The sequence below is a fragment of the Scophthalmus maximus genome, chromosome 12 (genome assembly GCF_022379125.1).
Source record: "Scophthalmus maximus strain ysfricsl-2021 chromosome 12, ASM2237912v1, whole genome shotgun sequence".
Classification (NCBI taxonomy): Eukaryota; Metazoa; Chordata; class Actinopteri; order Pleuronectiformes; family Scophthalmidae; genus Scophthalmus; species Scophthalmus maximus.
The window spans coordinates 16,839,047-16,858,628 of record NC_061526.1 but is presented as its reverse complement, the minus strand read 5'-3'; the positions used below and the strand labels follow the sequence as shown (position 1 = coordinate 16,858,628).

The window sequence follows — 19,582 nt, the reverse complement described above, 5'->3', positions numbered from 1 at the left end:
CACAACAGACGCATACCAACTCTGAGCAGACGGTTAACAGAGGTGTTGATTGTCCGAACGCAGCTTGAGCAGTAACACAGAAATACGGTCACAATATATAAATGATAAAAAAAAACAGCATTTTCTTTTCTTTTCTGGTCGTTGCAGGTAATCAGTAAAAACTGGTGGGATACTGAATGTTAGTTAGGCTTTATTCTACAGCATCACAATTTCAGCATAATTTCAGAATAATTCACAAGTTTCCTAGGAAGACGAATGTAATTTGGAACTAATCATGGGGAGAAAACATGTCGGCAGGTTTAAACGAGTACACTTCAGTTCACTTGCAGCCCAATCCAGAGAGTCGGTGCACAGCAGGTCAGCCTCACATGCAGAAGTGTGTCTACAGACAAGCATACTTATGGAATATGAGAAATAAAAGAAATCCTGACAATACATCGATAATAAATTTGCTATTTACCTTGTAATTACAACCGATTTAGAAAAACATTAATCCAGGTAAGTTCCTCGGAAATTATTAGGAAATCACAGACCCACAAGGTGTATTTGGGTTTCAATTGTTAATAGTTTTGAAACCTGAACTCCAAGGAAGATGTTTCACTCGCCAAATGGGGCTCGTTTATAGAAACCAATATTAGCTGTTGACGACAAATATTGTAAAAGGCATATAAAATGAAAAGAGCAAAAACGGAACAATATCAGTCCTGTAGAGAAGTGGCCATGAAAAATGAACAACGGTTTCAAACTGAGAGTGTGGCATCTTTAATCAGTGTATCAATGACAATATAGCAACTTGTGTTGGGTAAAATACCAGTTGTGTCGGGAGAGAATTTGGGACAACCAACATATACATACGAGTTAAACAACGACGACAACGTAAAGGAAAAAAAATATATATTCACAAAACACTTTTTCATCCGTTACACAAGGCATTCACAAGAACTACACACACACGCACAAACAAAATAGACAGTCACACTGACAGTTCAGTCAAGCAGTTTTGAAGATTTTCCATTGGTACAAAAATGGTAATTCTGACAAAATAATAATAATTAGAATAATAATAATATTATCTGGTGTGGTCATCTCCCTTACCTGCCCTCTCTGCTTTTGGTCCATCAAGTTGTTGTATGTACAAGTGAGAAGGCAGAATGGCCGCATCATTTGGAAGAATATAGTTGGCTGGCTTTTTCTTTTCTCCTTCATCATACAAAATAAAATTTCTCTGAGGTAAGAATCGAGACAGTATGAAAACAGTCAAATCATAAGTCTTCTAAAATAAAGCCTGCCGTTGAAAAAAATAAAGAGAAGACAACTGTGCTGTTGCTCCGGAACAATTGGATGACAAATCGTTTTCGACAGGTGACACCGAAGAAACAAGAATACAAATAGAAATAACTGTGGTGTTTACCAGCTTGTCTGAGTGCGAGCGGGTTGGTCTCAGGCAGCGGCGAGAGGCGAGGGGGGCGGTGACGTCACAGGTTTCTTCAAGGTCGAAACTAAAAATCACAGAAAACTGAACAGGGTTACGTGTCCCTGGGGGAAAGTGAGTAAGGTCGTGGTCGCAGCGGGCAGCTCCCAGGTGAGTGTGTGTGAAATGACGAATGTGAAGCAGCAGAATGACTGGAGAGACTGAAATGGCCAACCACATTCTCCATCCGAAGCTGTTTTCAAACATGAACTCTGGAAAATGGCCGGAAAATTGGGTCCGGACAAGTACAGGATAATGTCTGAAAGCAGCTTTAGTTTGCCGTATTATCTTTCAAGCACTTTACTAATTAGCACTGAACCAAAGCACAAGGGGGGCAAATGGGAATGTCATTAATGTTGCAGGTATTGCAACCAGTGTTTTTATCTCTAATCAATTCATGACATTCAAGTCGTGAATCAGCCTGATAATGTTCCCCACAATAGTTTGACTATGGCCTTTAAAAAAAAGTTTCTTGTGATGTCACCAGCTCCCGGCTCTCCCTCAAAGATCTGACGGAAAAATCCCCTCACTCTGAAAAAGGGCCGACTCAGCAATGTGACTTAGCGCAAACTACAAACAGGAATGACGCTCTGAACGGGAGGATAATTAACACCCAGAAAAGTTTCCTTTCAGAATAAAAAGTAAAGTAAAAGGAAGAGTTTTCGCCATTCCCCTGTTCAACAATACACATTTGCATAAAGGAATACTACACAGTCCTTTAAAGAAAGAAAGTACACACACACACAGATCCAATCTCTCTTTCTCTCAAACACACGCACACGAGCAAACATTTAACACTATCAGGAGTCACATATGTAATCTTCCATTACATAATTAAATCATCTTAATTCCAGTGAAGACCACTTCTGAGATGTATATTTTTTTCTTCAAACATAAGCTCTTGGTCGTATACAGTAAAGACTGGTTTCAACAGTATTCATCATCATGAAGACCCGATCCCAAAACTTTTCACTCCTTCTAGTCCACAAGAAAAAAGTAACGTAACTCTGAAATTATTGATTGAAAATGAGCTTTTCTAAATGCCCTTTATTAAAACATCACTGACCATGGAGGGAGGATTAAGCCAACCTCAGAGTTTGTGATTTTTGTTTTTGAGGTATGATCAGATTGTGGATTGAGCCTCCATGATGTGAACGCACTGTGGGCAGTAGATGATCATTTACATAACTGCAGACATGCACCAATTAAAAGTGTATTCAGAGTAAGAGTACAAAATACTCACGTAATATTCAATAGATGTTATTGATTAAAATTGAGAGACAAGTGGGGAAAAATGAATTCCTTTATCGTCCACGACGAGGTAAAGGTGCAGGTTATATACCATGATCATCCTGTGCATCCTTCACATTAATAACAAAGCTAAGTAGATTCAGACATGTATGGGTTTTTTTTTCTTCTTTCTAAACAGCTCTGTACACAATACACGGGGCACGGTCATCTGTGTGGGCATGGGCGTGGCTTCACATTTCTCTTTTCCTTCATGACCGTTCTGTTTGGCTCACCGTGCCTTCACTCCTCATGCAGCTGCCGGGGGAGCTTATTCGGAAAAACTACAATCACATCTCATTGGCTGTGTGTCGGCACGGAAAAAAGTCTGCAGACACATTGCGCTATCGACAGCCACTCGGAATCTTTATGTTGCAATATGTTCAGCCTATCAGTGCCACATGCCGCGGTTCAAATTTAGGGCAGCAGCATGGAGACGTGAACCCACGGTGTATCGTGAGAATCGGCTGCCATCCCCGTCGCTAACTGTACCTCTCAAATATTTTCTCTCTTTTATTTTTCCACCTCATACTCATACGGTGTTTCGCCGTTGATCGAGGGTGTGTTTCCAAACCTCTCACTCTCCACTGGAGAACACAACCGTCAGCGTTTTGGAACAAATGTGGGTGAGGTTCCTCAAATTTTCAGGGTGTCTCAGGTTGTTGGGGAACGTTTCAGAGGGCTCTCGGGCTTTGGGAGTGGGGGCTATTAGCAGTGCACGCTACCTCCATTTTCTCGGGTGACGTCGGAGGCCAAAAAGGTGAAGGGGTTGACGGGGGGGATGGGTTATTTTGGGTTTCAAGGAGGTGGGTTGGGGGCGTAGTCGTGCTGCACTCAGTGCAGCAGCTCTTCGAGCTCGTTCTCTTTGAGCTTAGCATTGTCTCTGACCTCATCAAATGTGTACGTCTTCACAATCTTCCCGTTCTGAAAGACCGTGTGCAGCAGGTCCTGTGGCGGGGATGGGCAGTGCGAAACAGAAAGACAAAATGTGAGTGTGAGACAACAGGCAGGTCAGAGTTGGTGAAATGAATTCCCTCAAAATCACTTAATGTGTACGAAAGTATGCTGGGCCACTGAACTCACCACGCCATACTCCTCCAGGTCGCCCTTGCCCTCCTCCAGGGTGACAAAGTCTCCGCTCTGCGTCCGGTGCAGAGACAGGCGACCTTTCTTTGACCTCTTGTTGGGGTCCGCCACTGGGTCCTTGAACACGTTCACCTTTTCTCACAACACAGAAAAAATAAATATATGGCACATTCAAAAAAGGGAGGGAACTCAAAATTATGGTCCACTGAAAAACGGTGACATTATCACCACTGTTGATTATGTTTGTGTCTCATTTAAACACCCTGGGTACAATATGGGACCTAAAACAAAACAGCTGCATTGTTAAAAAACGGCTTGCCGCTCCTCACCCCCAGTCCATTTGTGACCACGTAGCTGCATTTGAAGGAACAGTTGAGCAGATCTCGGGTGAGTTTCTGCAGCAGAGCCCCGCCGGAGCCGAAGGAAATGTTCTCAATGGACCACCTGTGTTCCTTCATGCCTTCTACGATCTGTGGAAAAATGTTCACATTCAAAACTCATTCAAGCATTGGATTCTTTCTTTTTTTTTTTTACCATCTGGTGGCATATGTAAACAATTGTTCCATTGGCTCTACCTCTTGCAGTGTGTTGATATCGACTCCGTCTCCTTGTATGACTCGGATGTAAGGAGGGAGAACCTTAAAACCTTTGGAGTTCTCCACTGGAGTAAACTTTTTACCCAGGATCTCCAAAACCTGACAGAGGAACAGGAAGGTAGTACACAGAGAGGCGGGGGTTAGTTGCCTCGTCGTGTCTTAAGATGCCAGTTAAAAGGCGAGCAGGCCAAATGAGCTTACCTTCAGAACTGTATCGAGTGGGTTTCCTGAATCTGGTCGAACGACCAATGGAGCATTTGCGCTGCGCTTGACTATCAGCTCCCGTAGGTCTTCTCCCCAGATCTTCTCGCAGGCGTTATAGATGTCATAGCTGTCGCTGACTATGGACACCGGCACATTGGGAAACTGCTTGATGATGTGCTCAAAGGCATCTTTTTCATGGTCCTTTCCCCACGCTGTGATGGTGCTGCGGGGAGAACGGCAGAGAAACCATCACGGTTCGCTCTAGAATCATCTCTTTTCGCATGCGCCTGATCAAAACTATAGCATATATTATAGACAACGTAGAAGGAAATAGAGATAGAAAAAAATAACAGAGTTAAAAAAAATGAGATGGAAAGACGTATATAAAGAAAAAACACTGAAGGATGTTCTCTCAAAATAAAGATCCAAAAGGACATCCACGAAAAGATACTGCCACAGATTGTCCAGAAGAGGGCAGTGAACTCCAGGTTTTTTAATCTAGAATGAAAACCAGACAATGGCCAAAATTTTATTTCTTCAGCAAAGATTAATAGTTTTGCTCGAACCAACTCCGATACGATATGTATAACGGTCATTAGGCACCAGAGCAAGCGGAAGAAAGTTAGAGAGAAAGTCACCTGTGCGTAATGATTAAGGAGTTCTGAAGAGAGGGCTGAAAAGATTAGTTGATTAATTGCTTCATCAAATTATATTGGGACGAGGATGTATTATTTTTTACCGTTCATCTTTGCCCCAAATTTTTCCAAATTTGATCCTGATGACAGTTTCGGTTTTATGTGCTGAAATCATGAGACATCAAACCAAAGGAGTCTGACGGCAGCGGAAATTGTGTTTCTATAGTTTCACTGACCCTCCAAAGGTATTGTGCCATGAAACCTGTTTGCGGTGAACCCGAGTTACCGGGCAACCTGGCACTGGTCAAGACTAAACAAACTCAGACAGACGGTCTATGTTTGAATACTATTTGACACTAATGACAGACAGAGGTGGACTTTTTTACGAAGGACAGATTTGACAACTTACTTGTCAGTGAAATTTGTATTTTTAAAGTTTCTTTTGATTAATTTTTTTCTGGAGTTTTGATTTTTCCATAACATTTTCCACAAAAGAGATTTGAAGGCGACACCTCTATCCTAGAATCATCCCTTCCATTCCTTCAAAGATCAAAATCAAAGTGGAATTTCACCGCAGCTCCTCCCGCTGAGGTGAAAACCAAGGGGGCTATTACATAACTGTTCCTATGACAACTACTGCCACCTTCCCATAATACACTGGTGCAGGAAAGAAGGGTGCACTGGAGCAGCAGTAACTGCCCTGGTGGGGACAGAGAGAGGCAACTCTGTGTGCATGAGAGCAAAACAGGAAAGGGAGTGAGTGTGTGTGTGTTTGCGCGCAGGATAAATGCCATAAACCAACACCAAAGACATGCAAGGGATTATGCACCTCAGCCAATCAAAACCCCCTCCTCGAGCCAATCACAGCCCCATTCACAAACTGAGTTAGACGAACCAGATAATGAGCGGGGCTGACCGAGCTCTAATCAGAGGAGCAAATTAACGCCAACCTCGGCCAAGTGCTGGAGTTCAACATTGCGCAGGCTGATGATTATTTGGACTATAGTTTTCTATTTTGGAACTCAAGTTTGGCTTGTGGATGAGCGAAAGAGTTTGCTTTCAGACCTTGCTCTTAGCCAAAATGTGGACTACATCACAACACTGGAGATGAGTGGAGCCGAAAAAAATGGCCTTCGGCGCCCCCTGGTACTTTCAGGAAATATGTTAAAACAAAGCCGATTCTCATAAATAATGATGTGCACAGGAATTTTGCCAGCTTTGTGTATTCCGTTAGGGGAGTGATGAGAACTCTGGCACACACCCATCTGAACGAACACGACTGGTGTGATAATTAAAGTGGGTAAGGAACTACTGCCCTACTGAAAAAAACGTGCCACTACATCTTCAGTGAAAGCCAGGAAATACTTCAGAGCTAAGAAAAGTAGGCTACGCAGGGAGACATTCTGTCTCTTATCAAGGACAAAGTAAAATAAGTCAAACCTGGAGAGCGGTGTGTGTGTGTGTGTATGTGTGTCTACCTGTGCTCTGCAGCAGGCACTGAGAAGCCTGGCACAGGGTCCTTGGTGCCGTAATACTTCTTAATGACTCCGATGCCGGCAACCGTGTCGGTGCCCTTGAAGTTGACCAGATGGGCGGAGGCCCCGATGCCTGCAGTCTGCAAACAGGAGCGGGAGGGGTTATAGGAGATAAACGCCCATTACACATTTTACATGCCGTTTTGTTTCATCGTACCTTTTTACTTCTACATTTGGATTTTTCTACACGTCATCACACATCACGTGATTTGGTTAAAAACTCCAGGGAAAGCTTGGAAATTGACTTTGAGTTTGAATTGGTACTGGTGAAAGTGGTACTGGTGAAATCTGGAAGCTCTTGTCAACAGAGCCATCTTAAAGACCACATTTGATTTACCGTTCTCAGTATATGAGAATACCTCTTGTGATGAGACGCCCCTGTATCCAAAGTCATGTAGTTTATACTCGAGTCCCTCCAAGTTTCCGGAGGTCTCTAAGAGATACTTGGCGAGGATCTTCTTCTGCTCCCTGGAGTTGGTCGCCACAGTTATGGGGTACCAGATCTGAACCAGGATTGTCTGATGGAAAGAGGAAAGAAGAAACAAGTATAGTTTATAGAGTATCAGAATGTTTCATTTCAAAGCTTCACCTGTTTTAAAAAGACAAAAAAAAAGACAACATAAAGCGTACAATAAGAAAGTCAAAGCTGTGTTTACAGTAATGAACAGACCTGTGACCAGACCAGTCTGGTCCAACTTTCCTGCTTTTCCATTATTCAACTGGCACTAAAACCCTAAACTAACATGCTCAGCGGGATCAAAGGGGGCTGATCATTCACACAAGACAAACTCTGGGGAAAATACATTCCTCAAGGCCGCATGTCAACTCCGGCCCGGAGTCATACACTTCAATATGAAAACAAGTGGCTTATCTGTACTCACCACCACCACCACCTGGGAAATTTTATGAAAAACACAAACTCCACAATCCAAAAAACGTTCAGTATGTGCAAAATAAATTTTAAGCATCAAGAATTAGATGCAGTAAGAACATGACATGTGAACAACTAATCATTAAATCACAATGTCATGTCACTAATTCCACTCTAATATGAATCTAATATGATGATATTACATTTGTAGTTGCACTCTGTATGAAACGTGACTCATATGAAGCTGTGTGCGTGCGTGCGTGCGTGTGTGTGTATAACAGGAAAAAAGCTAGGTCCAAATGTATCTAACCTCGTTAACAGCAGATAAAGTCAAGCATGACAAACATTTTAAACACCAGAATTTACAGATGTGTCTCCTGCCCCCAGGGGTTTGACAAATACTTAAGGGGGGTAAAAAAAAAATAGGCTTGACTTTGCCGACTAATACTATGCAGTGTGTGTTTTCACCAGCCCTGAGCAGGTCACATGCCCCCACTGACTAATCATAATCTAAACCATAATATGGACTCATGTGACTGCCAGAGCAAGGCCAGTGTCCACACTGACTGGTGTGTGACTGGCACACACGCGCGCACGCGCGCACACACACACACACACACACACACACACACACACACACACACACACACACACACACACACACACACACACACACACACACACACACACACACACACACACACACACACACACACACACACACACACACACACACACACACACACACACACACACACACACACACACACACACACACACATTCATGTGGTCTCTGTCTTATCTGCATGTTGACCTTTTCGTGAGTTCACGTTATAACATTTAACGTAACCCTAAATATTGGGAATTGGTAAACATGCGTCTAGTTTTTTCCTCTGAAAGTCAGTTTACTTTTCACTTACATTTTAATATGAATAAATTGAAACAATAAAATGTTATATGTGATCATAACATGACAGTCTGTGAGGGATGATATCTCTCATGGTAAAAATTGGACAGGACCATAAAAACAGCACTTGGGAGGAATGTGAGTGCGCACACACAAGCACAAATACATTTGCGTGCCAGCATAACTCGTCGGTCAACCTCCCAGAACAAAATGGAGGGGGATGAGGAACGACAGAGAAAAGCAGTACAAAGCAAGGAATGCAGAGAGCGAGGGGTAGAAACAGAAACAGAGTTTGACCTAATGACACCGCTCAAGGTCAGTAGGTTGAACGCTGCAGCTAATTTTACCATCAGCCATGAAGTATGACCGCGTGTGCAGGGATGTATTTTTATAACAGTCGTAGAGACTGACTAAGCGTGTGTATACCGTGTGTGTGTGTGTGTGTGTGTTCAAATTTTTCATGGCATTGTGAGCGTGCAAATATGTTGTCACGGTGCTCTCTGCTGTGGGTGACCCATGTTTAAGCAGCCCTTCATTTTACTGGTGTATTTACCATCACAGTTGAGTGTATGTGCATCACATTATCCAAAATGTATTCAAAGTCAAGAAGCATTACTCAGTTCTAATTACTTAAAAATGTGTCTGCAAGAAAGAAAGCCTCTTGTTTCTGTGTAATCATATTCTAAGAGATATGTTTTAATCTGCGGCAGAAGTCAAACATGGTATTAGTGAACAGGGCTGACGTGGTGAAAGAGAGAGACGCAGAGACAGCATGAGGCAAATGAGGGAGCAGTTACTGCACGTGGTAAATTAACATAGTTCTGTGGAGTCACTGTCGAGTCGGCAGTCTGTTCATGCAGCGTTACGTTTGTGATCTCGGGGGAGGAAGCACACTGTGCATTAGATCAGTGTAATATCAACACTGAGGAGGACGGAGTTTAAGGCTGCAGACTGTTAATAGTCTACTCAACCCTTATGTTTGGGTGTTTTAAATGAACACTGAGTTGACAAACAGTATTTGTCTCCACTGTACAGTATGAATATGATGATTACGATACATATTGATCTTAATTTCAAACATCCGATATCGATTCATCAAATCCTTAGATCGATCTTTCAATATACCACGGTGAAGTAATTTTCATATTTCACACTGGTCAGTTTTCACGGCTGCTATCTTCCTTAGCTCCGTGTCTAAACGTCGATCTTTCCCAGTTTTGGGAATATGATGGAGAGCTCATTCAGGAAGATGTTTCACCGATTTGATGACGATGCAGTAGAGCGCAAGGCGTTGAATGTCTGCCCATCTAATATGCATATTTCAAGGATACCTCAACTTGCACCTACTACATCAGTTCAATTGTCATCATACAAAAAAAGGACAGGTAAATATATAAAAAACTACATGTCCGGAATACTAAAACATAACCCGGAGTAAAACAACAAACAGATGTTTATATATGTAAAGGGAGATTTATAGATGTATATCAAAAGTTCAACAGTTTCTTTAATGAAGAATCCATCCAGATTGTTCAGAGATGTGACGCCTCAGGAAACAGAACATTTGTTTGGGGGGAGGAAAGGGTTGATTTAGGTCTTCAATTATTTTGTTGACTTCCAAAAACAACACACGAGGATTGTCCCAGGAGTGAAACCACATCTCTGTCCCATGATTAAGCAACAAGCCACGACAGGACAGTAATTCAGTGAGATTTAAGGAGGGATCAGAGGTGTTGTTGGGCCTGGCGCCAAGCTAAATAGTATATGGCTTTTATAAAACTGTTAAGTCTCCAATGTCATAAAAGGGGCATTAATATTGCTAATATCTTTTGACTTTAATCGATTATCAAATAAAGCAAACCATTAAATCCCGCCAATAAGCTAAGCAACCCAGCTGTAGTAGAAATATGAGAAGCGCATTAAAATTTTAACTGTTATGTGAGGGTATAGGGGCGAGAAATTTACAACCACTGACGCAGCAAATGTAAAACTGGAGACTGATACCATTAAAGGAATTATTCAGCTATTTAGTGGTGCACTTCCCAAAAGTTGGGGGACAAACAAGAGACAGATTACAAAATAAAATGGTCAAAATCAAAGCAGCGGAGGCAGAGATATACTGACGTTTAGTGCATAGTATGGGTCAAGATTTTCAAAAAAACCCCAACTGTGTCCTACATTTCCCACAATGCAAGAACACCATATTTTAGTCTATTAAATGCCCAGGCCTTACAAACGTCATGTCAGTCTTTGTAACACATGCTTTCCACAGTACTACGAATCATAGTCAAAAGATAAAAAATAAATCAAATTCATTGATAAAGTAAAACAAAAATAATGGACCTCAAGCGCAGGGGGACCCTAACAAATCAATATACTTTGTCTTGTGTCATTCGGGGCCCTGAGGACAAACAAAACAAACTCACCTCCACCCAGTTGGTGAGCCAGTAGCATTCAGGATCCGTGCTCTCCACTGTGAACAAAACATTGCCTCGAGGAATGACACTGCCCTCTGGCACCGCCTTGATTTCAATGGGCAGGTGGCCATTGTATTTCTGCAAAAACACAGAGATAAGCATTCATACGTGTCCGATTAACAATCAGACTCACACTGTCACGGCATCTTGTCTGTAATAAGTCTTGGCACTTTAAAAAAATATATATATTGAGATGACAAGTGACATGCATGTGGAAGCAATAGAGTTCCTGGTGAGAGTGGACCTTCTGACCTGTGCGTCACACATGATGCTGTGTAGAAATGCAGCGAGGTTACGAGAATTGCTGCATTTTAAACCTGGTCTGAAGCAAATGTTCAAAATCTCTCTCCAAGGTGCTGAAACACTACCTCTCAATAATCTATTTCTGGTTGATGAATCTGACTTGCATTAAGATTTTTTAATGTTTTGGTACTTAAACCACAGCACCGAATGCAGTTTAAATCTTTCTTATTAAGGCACACAGGCTTTTGTTTATCTTTGGCCCCACCTCGAGGCTGCAGGATGTGACCCTCACGACAGCGAGTTATGATTAAATTGCTCCAAACAAACAGAACTAATCTCTAGAAACAAATTCAATTGGCCAGTAATAAAAATGCAAGCCTGCTCTATGTACATGTTGTGCGTGTATCAAGAACACACTGCATGTCCTAAATGTGTGTGTGTGTGTGTGTGTGTGTGTACGCCTGAGACAGACCTCTAGCATCTCTGATAATAGAGACATCACCTTCAGGATGTTTCATGTGCAAACATGAACGTGTGCTTGCACCTGCATACCTATTTCCACCTTCATTATCTTCAATAAACACCATCCATAAAAACTGTCTGTTACCCTCATGGGAGTCTACGCAGAATGATGTGCATAAAAGGTGTTTTGTGGAACTGCAAAAAGATGAGTCTGGGCACTGTTAACAGTCCCTTACATCCAAAATGTAATTCCAGCCCTTCTCGTTGAACACGTCATCCTGGAAGTGCTCTCTGTAGACTTCCTTTGCCTCCTGGATCTTCTCGGGAGTCACCACCTTTCCTGCAGAGGAGGTGGAGGAGTTGGGGAATGAGAGAGGAAGGGGGGGAGGGAGAAGAAAGTGGAAAGACATGAAGGTATGGTTACGTTGGACACACACACACTCTCACACACACACACACACACTCTCACTTTCTCTCTCACACACACACACACACACACACACACACACACACACACACACACACACACACACACACACACACACACACACACACACACACACACACACACACACACACACACACACACACACACACACACACACACACACACACACACACACAGTCATGTGGTCTCTGTTACATAATGTGAGTGTTTGAGTCCATCTCTAGTGAGTCGTTAATTGTCAATCAGCCTTAAAAGGGTTCACTGGACGTCTTTGCTGCAGAAATCAATCAGGGACGAAATCTGTCAAACACCCAGAGAATTAGGTCTGTCACAGAAAATAACTGTGCGAGATGAATGAGAGCGAGAGATGAATGAACTCACTACAGTAACTCAAGTCAGCTGACATGTCCACAGACGTCCTACGGAACAAAAATTGAGCAGCTAAACGCTCATTACAGTGTCAGATGGGAAGATGAGATAATTACAGTTGAAATGCATTCACTGTGAGTCCTGTCACATCAGTGTTGCATTGCAAGGCGCACAGTGTGGTTCGCTCGCCAAAATGGGTCTAACTGATTCAGGTCATTGTGCCAAAGCCCTCAATACAAGGAGGGAAAAACCTGTTTCCCCTAAGCTAAGCAGCTGCAGGCATCAGCTTCATATTTACAGTACCAACAGGAGAGGTATCAGTCTTCTTATGGTAATCTTGCAAAAAGTCAATAAGCATATTTCCAACCTATTGGCTTATTCCTTTTGACCTGGTTAGTCTTCTCAAAAGCTTTGGTAGTGAACTTTTTAAACATTGATCAACCTGTTTTCCAAAAATAATTGCTCAATGTCCTCTTTAAATTCAAGACTAGTGTGACTAGTGTGGTTTCTTTTTCATAACTAACAAGGCCGTTTTGGTTCACTGCGACTCTTCCTTTGTACAAGAACATGTCAGTCATGTTTTTACTGCTGCACCAGTCCCTTGATGAAAGTGCAGTTAAAGAAGATTAAGAGACACTCCAAGTCTAGAAGAATCACGACGCACGCTTTTCTTAGTTTTGGAGGATCGAGGATGCATCTCTAATAGTTGGCCTCATCACGGAGCTCAGAGGGGACGCTCTGTGGAGACAGCTGGCGATTTCTCCCTCCGATGAAAGAGCAGCTGTGCTTTTGTCTTCTCTCCCTCTGTTACCCCTGGCTCTCCCGTCTCCCCCGCACCTCTGCAAGCGCACCATGAAATCCTCTTAAGGGAAAGGAGGGAAATGCTTTTTTTCTTTCTTTCTACCCCGTCTCGTTTCTGTCGCTCTTGCTCTTTCTCATGCCCCTCAAAATCACGCCAACTAACCTCCTAGCATCCACCTTTGCTAACTTGAGTTAATTAGAGCACAGGGCATATTGTACGCACTGTATTTTGCCTCATTTCAGCCTCTTCCCGATTGTTTTCTTTGTAACCTTTGGCTTCGTGCTGCGCTCTGTTGAGTCCAATCAAATGCGAAGCACATTGTAACATTGTGGGGTTTTTTTTAAGCAAGTAAAAGGACTGTTGCTGTGGGACACAATAGCAAGCACCTTCCCTGCTGAAGTGTCCTTGAGCAATGCACTAAACCTTGAGGAGCTCCACGCATGCTGCTCTGAAGCTGACCCTGTACCCCGACCTTGCTCCCAAGAGAAGAAAAAAAAAAGAAGATAAATCTCCCCGTCTGGGACCAACAGAGTATCACGAAGCCTGCTGTGTTGACTTTTTATCTACATTTAATAAAAAATTACAGGGTATGTGCCCCGATTAGAACCTGAAACTCACTGTGCAGCTCCCACAGGATGAGGGCCAAATAAATTAACAAGTTTTGAAAAAGGTGTCCGCCTGGATTATATAATCTAAGCATTAAATGTTACCCAATAATTCATTAAATTGAGTGGAAACATTTTTATTCACACACATGCTCACACACACTGAGGAGTCGGATGCACAGGGGGTGGCTTCATGATGTCAAACCTACAAGCTGCAAAGTCATTCAGTCTGGCAGCCAGCGCAGCTCTGACTGGGTTGCAGGTCAAAGTGTCAGTATTCTGCTCAAGGGCACTTTGATTCAAAATTCAAAATCAGAGTCAGGACTTACCTTTAAGGTATTTGTGGAGGACGTACTGGAGGCCGTAGAAGACGGTTTTGTCATATTTGACTTTTCTGCTTTTGGTGGGATCGGTCCTCGTCTCGCGGCACTCGAAGTAGGAGTACACTTTACTCGTGTTGGGTGGGTACTGTTTGTAATGTGTTACCTTGAGAGATAGAGAACATACGGTGAGATTGGAAAAGTCAGCCTCCTAAGACCAAAGACCCCAAGATCTATCAGGGCCAAGACTCACACTGACACCAACGACTTTGAGCATGAACGATAAAAGAGAAAATTCATCATCCTTGTTTGCTCTTGCTGTGCTGGACTTTACCTCGATGTATTAAAGGAAATGATCTCTCAATGCCACCCATAGGCCTCCTTCATTAGGGTGGTCAGGAGACTTGCATGATTCCTCAGTAATGTAAAAACTGATGGAAATAGACAGTAGATGAGGACATATTATTCTAATGGTTTTGTATTATGTCTGAGCAATTGTTGGGATGCAAAGATAATACCAAAACATTTTTCTAGGAATAAATCAAAAATGTCCATGCTTGAAAACAAAGGAGTGTAAGGATTCAGCAGAGCTGTTCAGAGTCACAACACAAAGTTATAGGTGCAATGCCATCGGGGTATTATACCTGTATCTACAGCAAACATGCAGTTGAGCAGAAGACACGTCAATCTATAGTGTTGAATCGGACGTGATACAACCGGAGAGTCAGACTTTGCCCACGCAGACACGCTCTCTATTATCCTACCACCGTGTTATTATTCAGAAAATACCAGTTTCGGTTTGTGGGTGCAAGCTTCTAATCTATTATCAACTGACTGATACCAGAAACATAGACATTTAAAATCAGGCAAACTGTCTGAGAGGTGTCCGGGCAGGTTTCACATGCATAGAGAAAATACAGTTGGAGAAAGAGAATACACCTCTGAGGTACACACTAACAAAAAAAGGAGGGAAAAAATTATACAGCGTCGTCAGTGGTAGCCACCCCCCGGACATCAATTAAATCCCAAATGAAACCAGGGATTTTCACAGAGTACAGTGGGGCACTGTATCACAGCACCACTTGCATCCACTGAACTCATCTGTCATGGCATTAGCAGACTGAAGAAATGAGGACCAGGCAACATTTCACTGTGAGAAGACGAGCTGCGAATGAAGCCACAAGAGATGATACTGTAGTAGCACAAAAAGGTACTGGTCATTCCAGACCTTATACAGGCTGATCTATTAGATTGTAGTAGCAAAATGCTACTTGTGACAAAAAAGGCTTGTCTCTGGAACAAAAACTGAGCTAAGAGGAGGGAATATTGGATTTATATTAATCGGACGGCCTCTTGAAGAACGCTAACGCTGCTCTGAGTTTACTTGATGACTCATTTTTCAAGTTTTCTTTTTGCTACATTCGCCAACACAACTTTCAGAGGTGATAATACAAGTCATGTTAACAAACCTGTTCTCCGACCCCAAGCCAGCCACAAACAAAAAGGCCCAGTCCTGCACATTCATCTGTGCAGAAGCGGGTTCTGCTTATTCAAATCCAGTTCAGTCTCCGACATAATGTTACCTGTGAAATTTGAGGGTTTTTTTCCGCTGAAATATTTAAACCAGCCTCCTGCTAAAGTCTGTACTGTAAGGCCATGATGGTGTTGAACTAATTCAGAATGCAATACAATGGCTGAAATTACAAACACAAACATGCCTCACCTCTCTTTTAAAGTTCAGAAAATCCAAGCAGAGCAAGTAATTCTCTGGCAAACAGTTTGTCCTCTTACAACACTCAATGGCTGCCTCTCCTTCCAGGCAGGACAACATCTGAAGCATGCAGCAGCTGTCAGTGTGGCGAAATCCTTGATGGGGCCATCCCGTTACCTAAATGTCACAGGATCAACCCCCGCTGTGGCCATTCTGCTCTTTTCTTAGGTTTTCCCATGAAATCCTAAAGCCCTGCCTGCTTGCTAACTGTAAAAATGATATGTCATGGCGACATACTTGTATTACCCTTAAGATTCTGTGTGAACAATGACAACGCTGTACACCTCCACCGTGTTGTATGTTCGGCATCAACAACATCCTCATGCATATGCGTGTGTGTTTCCAGACAACAGTCGTGCTTGGCTGTGGGATCCAGACAAAAAGACAAAACCAGACAAAACACTTTTTCGAGAGAAGGCCTCTGGTTGTTTTGCGAGTCTGTCGGTTTGCTTGCATCACTCCTCTCTTGACAAAAGGTTACCACACGCACGGATAAGATAAACATACACGCCGATCCTCTAAGTGAAGCAGTGCGCCCCCAAGTGCAAACACAGCGCTTATGGCATAACAAACCGATCTTGGCTAACTGAATCTTTTGTGTGACTCAACTGGTTCTCTGAAGAGACAATGAGAGTAACTTCAGCCAGGCAGGTAAACACAGGTTCACTTTGTACGGCAAAGACGCAAACATGAAATTTGATCAGTGTCGCCGGCCCCATCAGTTTGTCTCTGCCCTCGTTCAACTGAGTTGCTCCTCTCCACCCTTCAACTGTCTTGACTGAAGAGGAACCAAAGCATCTTTCTTCAGTTGGCCACTAAGAAGCGAACATAAGTCATGGTTGAGGAACGGACAAAGGGATATACAACCTCTTTGGTTTCCGTAATGGGGAACTCACACTATTTCACCACGGAATCAATGAGAGTAGATCAGCGCGCGCGCACACACACACACACACACACACACACACAGTACTTGTGCAGTTGAGATATACGATATAGAAATACAAGTATCACAGAGTGCCTTCTGTGACTCAGTTTGATCTTTATACACAACAAATGATAATCGAATAAATGTGATATCTCAAAGTGCCTCCATTTCCAAGATGAGTCGTTTTTTTCTTTGGTGAGGGAGTTCCCATGAACACACCACTTTCACTTGTGTTTTGAATGGAGCGTTTGCTGGCAGCCATCTGAGCTCTGGCACAACGTTACCATCAGTCTGAGAAACTTTCTGTTTCAATTTCAGCTTGGACGTGCGTCAAACTTAACCTCTGCCTTAATGTCCCGCCGCCCCCCCCCCCCCGCGAGTGTGTTCGGTCTGTGGACGTTGGCCACCAGCTGCCGGACCTCGGCTACATTAACGTCCCCCGCCGTCGTGTTCGTGTTTGCCCTCGCGAGCCCGCAGTCAACTGTCAAGTGTCGTCTCGAGGCCCCGAACGCCTCGTTCTAACGGAGGACTCCGGCCGCGCCGAGGGCTCTGACGCGTCCTTTTCACTTTCAGTTTTGATTCTGTCGAAGCGGCGCCTGGGACGCGAGCAGCGGCTAGCTGGACGCCGGCTAACGTTCCGCCGGTTTGGGCTCTTGAATGACACCTCGCCCCTGTGCGGTGCACGGGGCTGTCGGCACGGCACTTGCTAACCATAAGGCTAATATTAGCTTTTTTTAAAAAAATATATCATTCCCCTCCGTCTGCGCACACCGAGAGCCGTGGGAGCTAGCAGGCTAGCCAATGCAGTTAGCCGGATACCCGGAAAGCCGGCGAAGAACTGGCGCCGAATTCCCAAGCGGGTCCCCCCGGTTCTGTTAGCTGCTTCAAAGAGGGATGCTTGCTTTCTGAATGTGGTACCCGGTCTCTGCTGCACCGGCCCTCTCCTCCCTCCGGCCCATTCGGCCTGCCGTGGAGCGACGCAGACCGGCCAGTGCGATGGCCTTGGGACTGATGATGAAACCACCTTGACTTTAGCAATTTTCTTGCCGCTCCGCCTCCCCGCCAACACCAGCCTCCCCCCACCACCCGGAGCCCCCATGCGTACGGTACCTTGTATGAATCGGTCGCTAACAGTATGCTGAAGTCGGTGTCTCTGCGCTCCATCTTTCTCCCCTCGGCTGTGAGTCAGTCGCAGCTGTCAGTGTGTTGTGTTGTGTTGTGTTGTGTTGCGCGCCGCTCTGCCGGAGACTCTAGCCTCGTAGTGGATCTGGGCAGAGGGGGAGGACGAGCGGAGAGGACCGGGCGGGGAAAAGGGGCGGGTGCAATGTCGTCACACAAAAAAACTCGGCACACCTCGACTACATTCGGTTCTACTCGGCCAAAATGCCCAGTCAGCCAATCAGAGAACCTGGTTTGATCAAAGATTGTGTATTTTTACGAAGATGAATCACTCAACAAGGAAGAGGAGAAACCACAGTGCATTAAAAAAATGTTGCCATGTAGCGTCATATACAGACAGTTCCCCGTTGATGCAATGATCAAAGGATCGAAGGCGCACACACACACACACACACACACCTTGAGCTTAAAATTATCTCCATAGTAAGACTTATTACTTTTGTTATTACAGTCTCAGATTATCTCTTTCTGCATTTGTATATTGTTTAAAGCTCTTCTAAAAAAGGTCAATATGATTATGGATTTCCTTCATTCTCAAGGAAATATTTAAAAAAAACACATTTTTAGATCAAAACATTTCATCAAATTTTCCAATTTAAACCGCACTTATTGCATCAGGTGTAACTATGCTGGTGATTATTTTGAATGCCTCAGAATTACAAATAATAAGGTCATACATAAAAGTATAATAATGGCAGGTTTAAGATTTTTGCATTTTAAACCTCACAGTGTCATTATATGTAAAACATGGAAGGATATTTAATGCTGGAAGCGCTGTTGCAGAAGACTGGCATCCTCTAACTGCCTCAGCACTTTATTTTGACTTTGTGTGCTTCTATAATACAAGAAAACATACACAGCTAATGAGCAGAAAGTTAAGGCTTCATGTCGAAGGATGTAACAGCTGTCAGTCTGTTTCTGATACAAAGTACTATTAAAAGAATTGGAGCTCTGTCCTTCATTCCCCTCCTCTGAGATATCATTAAGAAGTGAGCCACGATTACGTGCACTTTCCAGGCTCAGCAGAGGGATGGCAGTGTTGGCCATAAAAATGCTTTAAACAACATTAGAAAAGAAACTTCTCAGGTCACTGAGGTGAACGTGCCAGTGTGCATACATTTATTCACAGGCTGTCATTACTCAAGCAGTTACTGTGGAAGTGTAAGGAACATTGCCCATTTGCCGATTGCCTGTATTACCCAATTAACACAGGTACTTTCATTTATCACAGTTGATTAGACCTATGGGCTCTGCTGGGGTACCTTAAGCCCATGCACCACCGCAAATGGAAAACAGACAGATAAACAACTTGGTGCAACACAGCAAACAGGAAAATGAGGGCGATCGCAAGCAACCTCAGGCAGCACACATCTAAACACTTCTGAG

General features: G+C 43.5%; 1 protein-coding gene across 2 annotated transcripts; it reads right to left on the bottom strand.

Annotated features, from left to right (window-relative positions):
* Positions 1–738: 738 nt before the first annotated feature.
* On the bottom strand, positions 739–18,297 carry nampt1 (nicotinamide phosphoribosyltransferase 1). Of its 2 annotated transcripts, none has more exons than XM_035649697.2 (11): positions 18,128–18,297; positions 14,328–14,484; positions 12,011–12,114; positions 11,019–11,147; positions 7,174–7,332; positions 6,758–6,894; positions 4,642–4,867; positions 4,420–4,539; positions 4,174–4,314; positions 3,842–3,976; positions 739–3,706 (listed from the first exon to the last, which is right to left on the bottom strand). In XM_035649697.2, exons 1-11 carry the CDS (start codon positions 18,179–18,181, stop codon positions 3,593–3,595), a joined length of 1,476 nt encoding a protein of 491 aa, XP_035505590.1. In that variant the 5' UTR covers positions 18,182–18,297; the 3' UTR covers positions 739–3,592. The 2 variants fall into 2 exon arrangements, with proteins under 2 accessions (XP_035505590.1, XP_035505580.1); XM_035649687.2 differs by lacking the exon at positions 18,128–18,297 and adding an exon at positions 17,920–18,014.
* Between the last annotated feature and the right edge of the window lie 1,285 nt (positions 18,298–19,582).

Coding starts and splice junctions, on each gene's coding strand:
- nampt1 (XM_035649687.2), bottom strand. CDS start 17,976: ATGGGCCGGAGGGAGGAGAGGGCCGGTGCAGCAGAGACCGGGTACCAC. Junction 12,115..14,327: donor CCTCCACAAATACCTTAAAG/GTAAGTCCTGAC, acceptor CCTCCTCTGCAG/GAAAGGTGGTGACTCCCGAG. Junction 3,707..3,841: donor ACCTGGAGGAGTATGGCGTG/GTGAGTTCAGTG, acceptor TCCCCGCCACAG/GACCTGCTGCACACGGTCTT.